The sequence below is a fragment of the Meriones unguiculatus genome, chromosome 11 (assembly GCF_030254825.1).
Source record: "Meriones unguiculatus strain TT.TT164.6M chromosome 11, Bangor_MerUng_6.1, whole genome shotgun sequence".
Lineage (NCBI taxonomy): Eukaryota > Metazoa > Chordata > Mammalia > Rodentia > Muridae > Meriones > Meriones unguiculatus.
Genome location: NC_083359.1, coordinates 9,281,289 through 9,293,823, shown reverse-complemented (window position 1 = coordinate 9,293,823; position 12,535 = coordinate 9,281,289). Strand labels below are relative to the sequence as shown.

Below are 12,535 nucleotides of genomic sequence, written 5' to 3'. Positions count from 1 at the left end.
CTGTCCTGGCCACAGACCTACAAAGATTCATCTACCTCTTCCTCCTAAGTGCTAGACTTAGATTTACTACACCCAGCTTTATTTTGAATTTTTTTGGAAGAACCTGTATTCAATTTTCTCTAGAATCATTCTATGTCCAGCAATAGTGCACAGAGATTCTAATTTTTTCAACACTTGCTACTTTCTTTCTGTTTTTAAACAATGGCCTTACGAGTTGGAATGGCCATGAAATGGTTTCCCACTATTTCGATTTGTGTTTTCCTGATTGGTGATGTGGATAATTCTTGCATATAATTGCTGACCGTTAAACATGAACACATGTGTGTGTGTGTGAGTATGTGTGTGTTTGTGTGTGTGTGTGTGTTTGTGTGTGTGTGTGTGTGTGTGTGTTATACATGCCTGTACAGATGTTAAGATGTGCATGTGTGGAGGCCAGGGGTCAGCAAGTGTCTTCCTTGTAGCTTTCCATTGTATTTTTCTGAGACAGGGTCTTTCCGTGAACCTGGAGCTGACCGACTGGCTAGATTTGGCTAGCCAGCAAGTCCTCCCTTTTCTGCACCCATCCCCACTGCTCCATGATTCTCCCGTCTCTACTTCCCCAGCGCTGATCATAAGCATACTGTTCCACTTTACTTAAAAACAATATTTTTACCTATGTATTTGAGAATATATGGACATTTCCAGAAAGGATCTTCATAAAACAGATTAATAACAGTTGCCTCTGGGAAAAAGAAATAGGGGGTGGAAGTGAACTGGGGATTATCTTTTCATTGTTTTCTTAAGCCAGTTGGGCCTATTACTGTTCGAACAAATAATTTCATATTCCAAGGCAGGGTTTCTCTGTGTATCCCTGGCTGTCCTGGAGCTCACCCTGTCAACCGTGCTTTCCTGGAGCCCCCCCTCCCCCCGAGTGCTGGGGATCAAAAGTGTGCGGCACCACTGCCAGCATGAATAACTTATTTTAAAAGCCCTCTAGGGTGTTATGATGTGATTGATAATTGTGTACAGGCACAGGCAGTGTGTACTTATGTTCTGCTCTTCTTACATCACAAACTCATCATGCTGATGTGCCCTTTGGTTTTGACAGAGACATTCGACTTACAACATGCGGCCAGCCAGCAAAGGGATGGCTCAGCGCCTGGATTTGCCAGACCTTCCCCTCTCAGGTAATGACTGAAAACACAAGTACTTATGTTAGTAGTGTTCATTTTTCATTGCATGCACTTGGAAAAGTAATTGGTATTATTTATTTCTGCTGATTTCATCCTCTCAGGGTATGCACTATGCCCATTAGAGCCAAATGTGCACCTAAAGCTAGAAGAAATATCTCCTCCTTGCTGCCCTCCTCAGCATGTGTGGATGCAAAAATGATGACAAATTGCTTGGATTTGTTTTTTTGAATAAGCTGAATCTCAGGCACATCTTCTTTTTTTTTTTTTAAAAAAAGTAACAATGTTATACATACACCCTTGTCTGGTTTTGTGTTTGTCCACTGATCCCACAGGTCTTTAAACACATCACTTTTAGGTCTTGCAGCCTCTGAGTATCATCCCTTTCTCTTGTTGCTCTCTATCCTTTTCAAATTCAAATCCTGACAGTACTGTGGAGGTTGTAATTAGTGGGTCTCACAGGCCACATTCTCTTTCCTGCTGGGCCTAGTAAATGTTAGTGTGTTTTCTTCAGGCGTAGTTCCATCTCTCCCACCAAGATCATATCACAATGAAGTAAGACACAAAAAGTTATGCTTACTCTGTGTTGTAACTTAAATATGCAATAGTGTCTCATCTAAAAACACCCTTAGCTTGCTTAAATAATAATACTTTTATTAAGTTGCCTTCAGCAACTTAGCATCTTTTTTCTGACAGAGGGTCTTCCTTGATGTTGATGGCTACTGACTTAGGTCAGATGGTGCCTGCTGAGATAATGGTGGCAATTTTTAGAATAAGACACCAGTGATGCTGACCACCTCACCTCACCTTGACTTTCCCAAGGGCTTTCTCCAACATAGCACTTCTTTCAAGGTCAGAGTCACTGCCGTCAGAACGTGGCTGGGCTTATGTCCTGCTCTGAACCCTTTGTTAGCATTTCAGACGTTCACAGCCCTTCACCAGGCAGAGACTCTGCCTCAAGCAGTAGCTTTCTTTGCTCCTCCATGAGGGACAACTCACCACCCACTAACATTTTCTCCTGAGATGTCTGACAGCAGTTCAGTCTCTCCCTTGGGCTCCATTGCCAGTCTAGGGCCTTTGCTGTTTTCATGCCTGTAGTGATCCCCACCACTGATGTCTGGGACCCCTCAAAGTCATCACTGATGGCTGGGATCAGCTGCTTGGATCACCACATTCCTCGTGACATCTGGAGCCCTGCATCTTTCCAGAAGCGGTCTGTTTATTTTGCTCAGATCACGGGAAGAATCATCATCTGTGGCATTACTCCTTGGTTCATAGGCTAGGGAGTGGCTGATATGTCAGGAGGCATGCCAAGAACATTAGTTTTGTACATCTCCATTGGTGTTCTTGAATGACTAACCAGGTGCACGGGCAGTGGGCAGTGAGGGTGGTGGTGTTGGTTTTGTTCATTATTACTGCTGCACCTATGTATAATGAATGTGTAAATAAGCATGTACCACAACACATATGTAGAGGTCAGAAAATAACTTTGTGAAGTTGGTTTTCTTCTTGCTGCTTTACATGGCTTCCAGGAATTGAACTCAAGTCATCAGGTTCATGCAGCAACTTTACCCACTCACTGATCTGTCCTGTAGGCCCTGGGCAGAGTGTACTATTATCATTATTATTATTATTATTATTATTTATGCATATGTATGTGTGTGTGCCTTAGTGTATAGGTATGCAGTGCTCAGGGAGGCCAGAAGAGGATGTCAGACCCTAGGGAACTGGTACAGACAGCTGTGAGCTGCTCTGTGAGCACTGGTAACTGAATTCAGACCTTCTGCAAGAGCAGCCAGTGTTGCTAACCTGCGCCATCTCTCCAGCTCCACACAGAGGTTTCAGAGGGGATCTTTGCACATGTGTGAGAGCAGTAGGTCTTAACTGTGGGCCTTAAGGACCTCATACAGAGTGTTGTAAGGAGATGCACTGCCACCCAGTCTTGGCTGTTCCATTTACAGAATATAGGCAGAACTGATTTAATACCATTCTTAAGTACCACAGGGCTTGGTAAATGAGAATGGCTGCGACCTAAAGACATTCAAGTCTGAGCACCTCTTCCCCAGAAATGGAGGGTGGAGCCCAAAACCTGTCTGGCTTAAATCTGTACATTATTAGGTAATATCATAGCATCCTCATCGTGCAGTGTAAAATAGGGAGTAGCTTACGTGCATGAGCAGTACTAGGTGAATTTTTTAAATTGTGGTAAAAGCTATATAACACAAAACTCACTATTTTACTGTACTCCTTGGGAGATCACAGTTTTTATGTCTTTTTCGGGCTGTCCTACCAACTTCCAAGTTTCTTTATTATCTAAAGAACCATTCTTCTGATTGACAAGATAAATAGTAAAATTGAGACCACAATTATTGGTGGGGAGCTCACTTGACTGCTCTCCTCCTTTTTACCCCCCAGGCACCTGTCTCCGGGTGATGATTCTATTTACTATAATAAAGGACTACATAGTGAAAATCGTTTGCTTCCAGCCATTTCCAGCAACTGCTTGTCAACATTGAGGTCATCCTTAACTGCAGATTAATGTTCTGTTTTTGTTGTTCTCTTCAGTGATGTAGACCTGTTTTTCTCTGCTATTTAGACCTAATTGGCCTCACCCCCAACATCATGCCCATAATTGATGGCTATTAGCTGAAGAGGTACTGTTTTCTTCAGTGACTGTGGCGACAGGAGGTGGCCCCAGCTGTCCTGTGATGTCCAGCTAATCACCCGAGTCCCACAGCTCCCGCTTCCACTGCATATAAGCCAGTCTTAAATATTTTCTGCCCGTTTCTGCTTTTATGATCCTTTGAGAAATCTGAAGAATTCAGCTCATTTTTTTAGTACCTGTTTTCACTAATGCTAATATGACAGCAAAAAGGAGTCTTAAAAAGAGCCTTTGCTCAGTTTTTAGTGAACTATAAGCCTGTTATTGTAACAACTTTATGTGGGCTATTGTTCTTGGTTGCCAGTTTTTTCTCTGCTGCACCTGATATGTTTCCCTACCAGCTTTGTCTCTGTGCTATCCACAGCGTAAAGCAAACACACCAGCTAGGGACAGGGCTAGGAGTGGGTGTCCTAACTGGGTAGTTGCACAGGCCCTTTAGAAGGCTCCCTACTTGACTTAACACTCTGATAACTGCCTGAAAATTTATATTCACTTCTGAACAAAGGGCTGCTTTGGCTCTAGGCTCTTTCTGCTTATTTCTTTTCCTTACGTATATGGGTGTTTTGCCTGCAGCTATGTTTGTGTACCGCTTATGAGCCTGGTGCCTATAGAGGTCAAAAGAGGGTGTTGTATCACTCAGAACTGGAGTTACAGATGGTTGTGAGCTATCTGGTGGGTGCTAGAAATTGAACCCAGCCGGTGCTTATAACCACTGGTCATTTCTCCAATCCCACTAGATCCCCTTTTAAAAATATTTTTATTTTTATGTATTTATTTGTGGTGTGTGTGTGTGTGTGTGTGTGTGTGTGTGTGTGACTATGAGTGTGGATGTGCACATCTGTGAACTTAGGAGGAGGCCAAAAGAGTATATTGAGTGTTCTTATTCACCTTTTGAAGAAGGAGCTCTCCCCTCGGTCTGAGGGTCTCATTTTCTTGGCTAAGCTGTGTGCTAGCAAGTACCAGAAATTATCTTTGTTTTCATTCCTGTCAGAGTTGGGGTTTCAAATGTGCACAGGACACCTGGCTTGCTGGGATCTAAACTCATGACTTCACAGTAAGCTCTCTGAACAACTGAGCCATCCACCCTGCACAAGGTTTTACAGAGTACGTAGGTAGTCCTGCCTGAGAACTGTTTCTAGAAAATATGTCCCTATTTGCATTTTTTTATTTTTCCAGAAAGGAAAAAATTGTGTGCGCAGGTATATGTATGAGCTTATGCACATCGCTATGTAGATCTGTCTTCTTACTTGAGAATAAAGTGTGATAACCAGTCACATTTCTCCCCCTTAGAGATAGCTGACAGTGTTGTTATTCACACAGATCTTCTGAAGGGAAGGGCCGAGGATCGGAAGTCGGACCCTTACCTCCGAAAGAGCCCCTCACTGGAGTCCCTGAGCAGACCCCCCTCCCTGGGCTTTGGGAACAGCAGACTGCTGAGTGCATCCACCGGGGGTCTGAAGCCAAGCAAGCTCAGGTACTGCATTTTAAAGTTTGAGAAATGAGATGAAATCGTTCTATTTATACTGCCTCATCCACAGTCAGCTTACTTCTGAATGGCAGGGGTTAAGATGTGAAACCCACCTTCAGCAAGTCTGATAAGAAGACACTGCATAGTGTTTGGGACACAATCAAATGAAAGACTGTTCCTTTTTAAGCAGGGGCTCTGAGATGTATCAGTAAATACAGGTTCTTGTCATGCAAGCCTGATGACCTGAGCTCAATCCCCAGAACCCATGTGAAAGAAAGAACCACCGCCACAAAGTTGTCATCTGACTTCCACAGCATGCATTGGCACACATACATTATACACATACACACACAAACACAAAATGGTGAGGTTTTTAAAAAGTTAAAAGTTTAAGCCAAGTGGGGCTGGAGAGTTGGCTCAGTGGTTAAAAGCACTTGTTGTTGGACCCAGGTTCAGTTCCCAGCACCAACATCAGATGGCTCTCAGTTGCCTAAAACTTCATTTCCAGGGGATTCACTACCGTCTTCTGGCCTCCAGAAACACATGCATGCTTGTGGTACACATATATACATTCAGGCATATAAATATACCCATAAAATCAATCAAGCTTTAAAAGTTTAAGTTTAAGTATTTAAACTTAAAGTTAAAGTTTAAGCAAAAGTATTTGGGTGTTGTTGGTTGGATCAGGAACTCTAGAGAGGAGGGGATTTCTGCCAGTAGCTGTAAAGGTGCCAGGGCGAATCAACAATGGATTTCAACCTAGGGCCTCAAGAAGGCTCTGCCAAACATACAGAAGCCTCCCAGCCAATCCAGGTAGATGGCTAGGGAGTTACAGCTGGAAAGGCAGGTTGGAGCCCTGTTGCAAACAGTCTGCATTGCTAAAAAGGAGCTTCATACTTATTTTGGTAAAGTGGTGGGGAACCACTAAGTCTGTGGGATTGTGTTTTTGTTTTTGAGTAGTGATTAAGAGCAGACCTGCTATTTAAGAAAGATTATTGAGAACACAGTGGCATAGAAAGAGGATTAGAGAGACGTTTTGAGATCAGTGTTTAAAGGGGTGTTAGCGAAGATGTGTAGATGCAGCAGAAGACAGAACGAACAGTGAAGCCGGCAAGGTGGTTGCCAAAAGCCCATTCTTGCATCCATGCCCCTCCTTTCTGCCAGTGCCCCTGGACACCAACATCCCAGCAAACTTATTTCACCTGTTTCCCCTCTCCCCGGAGTCTTCCCGTCTTTTCCAGTTGTTGGTGCCCACTGCAGACCTCTCAGAAGTATGATCCAGTCATCACACTCCGCATCCTGCTCTTGTGGGTCTGCACCGTTTAGCTCCATCCCACTCACCTATGATGACTGCTTAGCCTTCACCCCAGGGTCAACAGAAGACTGACAAATGTACCATTAAATATAGTAAATACGAGATGGCTCAGTTGGTAAGAGCATCTCCCACAAAAGCAAAGGACCTAAGTTCAAATCCCACTTGGGTATCTTTCACTCATTTAGGTGTATAACTCAAGCACTTCTTTTATAGTGTTAATTAACTTGCTGACATTTCATGGGTAGTAAATATTTCATCCTACATTTGGGTATCTTGCCTTGCCTTATGCTCCACAAACAGTTCACCCATTGACAAGGCCACAAAACCGTCTACTTCGAGGCTGAGAGCCTTACAGTGGGTACTATAATCATCCATATGTGTCTTGTGGGAAAGTTTGTGAATTGAAATACATTCAGATCCTGTATCTTTGGATGTAACCAATATCTAATTCCAAATAGGTAAAGTCAGATGTTTCAAGAAGTTTATAAAAGTTCCAGGTATAGATCATCAGGCTTGTCTGCAGATTAACTAATAGAAACAGCTTTCTATTAAGGACCATAATCAGGATTACTTTCAAATCAATGCTGTAAACACACAGGAAATGCTATAATATTAATGTCCTACTTATAGTATACTTTTCTTCATAAAAAGTCAGATTAGTCATTTTAACGTCTTATTTCTTTTACATTTATGTTATAAAGATTAATCTGTGACAGAATAAAATTTTTTAGATTCTTTAAGTTACACATTTATCTTTATTTGTCTGTGTGTGTCGCAGTGTACATGTGAAAGTCAGAGGTCAGCTTCTACCACATAAGTATCAACAAGGTTTGAAGTCACATCACTGGACTCAGCAGCAAGTGCTTTTACATGCTGAACCATCTTGCCAGCCCTGGAATTGATTGCATTAGAAATTTAATCTGTAGCTGTGCATAGTCACACACACCTACAGTAAGAAGCTGAGGTAGGAGAAGCTGAGTTCAAGGTCAGCCTGGGGTACATAGTGAGTCCCAGTCTCAAAACAGAATAATTTTTCAGCCTCTATTACTAAATATCTTGTGTGAGAAATAATTTAATAGTGTAACTTTGGGTGTTCTCTTGCTCTCCACTTTATTTTTTGGTACATGGAAAAGCAGTCATCAAATTATACAAGGAAGTTTTTATGCATATTTCAAGTACTTTCCTTAAAACCTCTCTACATTAGTTTATATTTCTGAGATCTAGAATCATCTATTCCTCTGTTAAAATTATTGAAAAACATATTAAGGATCTAGAGAGATGCTGTGGCTGGTAAAGTATCTGCTGTACAAGCCTGAGGACCTGAGTTTGGTCCCCACCCCTTGCCTTGTCCATAACCCTAATGTGGGAGCAGAGGGGTGTGGCATTACAGTGGTGGGTCCCCAGAGCTCTGGCCAGTCAGTATAGCCAATCAGTGAGCACCAGAGAATGGAGTGAGCACCGAGTTCAGAGAGCAGTTAATGAAGACAGTTGATACCAACCTCTACCCTCCATATGCATGTACATAGGCATGTGCGTTCACGCATGTGTTCTCTTTCTGTACACATACAAAATGTTTTATTACGTTTTCTTCTAAAGGCTTGATAGCTTTTTCTTGGGAAATAAGCTGGCAGTAAATTAACAAGAAAAATATACAAAGTGTTGTTAATGTGCAGACCATAGGAACCACGTACAAAGTGTGAGATTGAATGAAAAAGTCGACCGGTTAAAACCTAAATAGCCTCTTCAGGGCAGAAGGGAAAGGGGCATCAGGTGGGTTTTAGGACAGGAGTACATTCGTTTTTGAGGAGGCAGCTTGGAACATAGCTCCTCCGTGCTCTAGTCATACCGTCTGACCCAGGCTTTCTTCCTCTGTTGATCTGGTTGTTAAATGAAGGCTGAAGGCAGCTGTATTGGTCTTTTCCTGGACCTAGTCAGGTACAGGCGAGAACTTTGCAAAAAGTCTGTCTCCACTCTGGGAAGGGGAAGAAAGGATGGACAGGAGGACCTTTTATTAATCAGCTTTCCATCATATAACCTGAGATGACTAATCTATCCAGAGAAGATTTGTTTTCACTCATGGACTAAAGGTTACAATCCATGATCTTTTGGCCCTGTTGCTTTGGACCTGAGGTAAGGTGAGGTTATACAATATCATACTTGCAGTAATCTTTCATACTATGGAGCATTCCATGAGTGACTGGACCTCAACTTATTTGTTTGCTTGTTGGCATGTAGTTGGTTATCTTTTTACTATTGTTAGAGTGTTACCTTGAGCTTTCTTGGGTCAGTGTCTCAATTATATCTATCTACCTTAGGAGTGGATTGATAATTCCTACCCCATTCTAGTTTTTGTTGCCCTTTGGCGAGTCTTTCTTTCTCTGCTGTCCTATGGATGGTGTTTGGGAAATAGAATACAGTTCAAAACTCCTATAGCAGTGTAGTTCTGACTCCATGACCCCATTCTAGATGACAATGTATAATCTTAAATCTCTTCTTAACATTTGAGTAATTTTGGTTAGCATAAAAATTAATATCAGTGCTGAGAGAGACAAGGATGAGCTCTAAACACTTGCTCTTAGGATGCTAAGATGCTACAGTAATGATATAATTTCAACTTTGACTCATCCTGTGCTCATATCCGTGGTCCATAAACTGGGGAAAGACTCTGAGTCATTCATTTTATTTTACGAATTTTCCCTTCCTCTGTACTTTCAGCAAATCCTGTAACAGCTAGTCTGCTGTTTCACTAAGCCCTTTTCCTTTACTTTTTGCATGTTAAAGTCTAGCCACATATAGGCATCTTATACTCCAATGATGTTGTACAAAAGGCTAGATGAATAAACTTTAAAGATTTAAAAATTTTCTGTGTACATGCCTGTGCCTGCATGTATGTTTGTGTCACGTGTATGCAGGAGCCCTCAGAAGTCAGGAGAGTATCAGATTCTCTGAAAGTGAAGTTACAGGCAGTTGTGTGCTGCCCTGTAGTGTTGGGAACAGAACCTGTGTCCTTGTAAGAGCTCTTAACTGCTGAGCCTCTCTCCAGACACTCAGTGGATTAAAAAAAAAAAAAAAAAAAATCCTAAGATTTATAGTTGTCAAGAAGTACAATTTAGCTTTTTCTTGTATAACTTGACCCGTGTATTTTTAATATGACTAATTTGGCTGTTTCTTTAGAGTACAGCCAAATTAGTTTAGATATACCTACACTTTGGCTTTTTTCTAGTCTAGTTTTTTTTTTTTATATATTAGAGGGTTTTTAAAAGCCAGCATCTTGCCAGATGTGGTAGTACACACCTTTAATCCCAGCAGTTGGGATATGGAGGTAAGAAGATCAGGCATTCAGACTAATCCTTACCTATTGAGAGTTCAAGGCCAGCCCGGGCCATATGAGACCTCATCTCAGAAGAAAAACAAAACAACCACCCCACCAGCATCCTCCGTAACTGTGTGTTCTTCTTTGTAATCAGTGTTGAAAGAAGAGACCCTCTGGCAGCCTTGGCCCGGGAGTATGGCGGCTCTAAGCGTAACGCACTCCTGAAATGGTGTCAGAAGAAGACAGAAGGTTATGCGGTAAGGAGCGGTGCTGCCAGTTGGGCATCCGTGGTCCTGTGCCAGGACATGTTCCATGTGTGCATGTGCTTGGTAGCCCAGTTTGCATATAATAGCACCTGTGTCCCCTCAGCCATGACTTCCAGGGAGGGTAAGATATTTGCGTATTGTACTGTGCAAAGGCCCCAAAGGAGGAAAGGAGAGGGTGGGGGCAGAAGGCGACGAACTGTATCTGTACATAGTCACATGTGCTGTAGGAAGGGAACTCTCTGCCTCAGTTCTTCCTGGACAGAACTGTTAACTAAAGCCTCTTCCCAAAGAGGGCAACTCTTCCTAATTTGCATAAAGGCTTTCAAAGTTTTTCCAACTTTTTTTTTTTTTTGCTTTAAGAGTTTTCATTTAGGTTAGTTTTGTTTGTCTAGGATGGTGTTTACTTTCTGAGAAGAGCAGACAAGGAAGTGATACCTGATATAGGTTGAAACTTTTATTATGAAATAACATACACAAAGATAAAAGTGCATGGATTAGGGTGTCATTAATTATTATGAAATGGAAACCCCACACAGAAGCAGCGTTTCCAGTTCCCTCAAGCTTGTCACGACTTTCCAGCCAGAGCCTCTTACTGCGCCCCGAGGTGCCTGTCTGCTTCACTCCTTCTCCTTGCACTTGTCTGTAAAAGTTTGAGTGTTCAAGAAGTGCTGTGTTTTCTCAGCTTTTCAATGAAAGGAACAAAAAGCTATATAGTTGCATTTGGATTTTCACACAGTATTAAGTTAGTAAGATTTGTCCTTTATTGCTGTAACTTATTTTCCTTACTATTTAGAAATATATGATTTTTGTCTTTACTTATGTACTCTGTTGATGTTCTTATCTCTGCTGGACATGCATTCAGGAGTGTATCAATGGACCTTGCTGCAAGTACATATTCAAATAGAGTAGATGAGGCCAAACAGATTTCTAGGTGACTGTGTTGTTCATCCTACCATCAGTTCATGGGAGGTCTGTTTCTGTGTGTTCTCACTGAGCATTCTGTTTCCTCACCCATGAACATTGGGATAAAGGTGTAGTGGCATCTCATTATGGTTTTGAGTTTTGTTAGCCTGTTGGATAATGAGATTGAGCATATGTTATCTGGTCATTTGGACAGTCTCTCGGTAGAGATTACCTAATGGGGCCTTTCTTTCCTGCCCATATTTAAAATCATTTTCTCTTTTTTTTCTTTATTGTTTTTAAAGAATTCTTTGTATGGGTTGGAGAGATGGCTCGGTGTTTAAGAGCAGTCATTGCTCTTCTAGAGCACCCAAGTTCAGTTCCCAGCACCCACTTGATGGCCACAACCATCTGTTCAAGGGCATCTGGCACCTTCTGATACACGTTCAAACACGCAGACAAAACAGTTGTATCTAGATAAAGTAAAACAGAGACAGAGGAATGCAGATCTCTGAGTTCTAGTTAGTTCTGTTGAGTCAGTGAGTTGAGAGGCAGTGGAGGGGAACTGAGTCCATGGCAGTTCAGTAAGTGGAATTCAGAGGCAGTTTTACTAGGAGTTTTACAGAGACAGGTTGAGGAGAAAACAAGCTAGACATGGGTAAAGACAGATGAGCAAGAGAATGAGAAGCCAGAAGATTAGAACAGATTGCTAGAGTTAGCTAGAGGCCAGTGAGCAATTCACTCAGAAGCTGAGAGAAGCCAGTTTGAATCAGTCAGCCAGACAATTGAGTTGAACCAGCCAGCCAGATTCAGAAAGAGCTAGAAAGGATGAGCTATTTAGCAAAAAAGTCTCAGAGGCTGAAAACATTCTAGGCCTAGATAAGATTGTAGAAGCTTCCAAGACCTAGACCTAGGTTCACAGATGGAGACACTAAACCTCTGAGACAACAATTACATCAGGAGAATAAAAGTTAATATTACAATATTCCTTGGTTCTTTTTCTCCTTTTTGCTAAAACTTTTGAGGATTCTTACATATAACACACCTTTCTAGTCTCAAGCTTTTGAAAGTAGCCAGGACCAAAAAAGAAAGAGGCTAGAAAGAAACCATAGCTTACCTAAGTCCCAGCACAATTGAGATGCAGAACTGAGATTCTCTTTGTGGTGTTAACCATACAGTAGTTTAAAATCAGGGTCCAACCCATAATAATATTACCTTTATCTTGGTATCTTTTGAATTCTCCTTTTATATCACAAAACTTAAAATGTAATCATATTCATGACCAATAATAACAAAAGATTCCAGAGGACATACTTGCTTATAGCCCATTTTTGGTTTACCTGGTGGGTAAGCGCCATTCTAAGGGATGGGCTGTGCCACAAATGGAAACCACTTCCATGACAGCATCCCTTCACTTGTCTGTCATGTTGCTGAGGAGATAG

The 12,535-nt window shown here is 41.8% G+C and overlaps 1 protein-coding gene across 7 annotated transcripts in view; it reads left to right on the top strand.

Annotated features, from left to right (window-relative positions):
• Specc1 (sperm antigen with calponin homology and coiled-coil domains 1) overlaps positions 1–12,535 on the top strand; it is a 250,854-nt gene that overhangs the window by 184,068 nt on the left and 54,251 nt on the right. For all 7 annotated transcript variants that reach the window (XM_021639172.2, XM_060363570.1, XM_060363566.1 and 4 more), the window contains 3 exons: positions 1,088–1,166; positions 5,152–5,305; positions 10,082–10,184. In XM_021639172.2, coding sequence (XP_021494847.1) covers positions 1,088–1,166; positions 5,152–5,305; positions 10,082–10,184 — 336 coding nt within the window. The remainder of the gene's footprint in view (positions 1–1,087; positions 1,167–5,151; positions 5,306–10,081; positions 10,185–12,535) is intronic.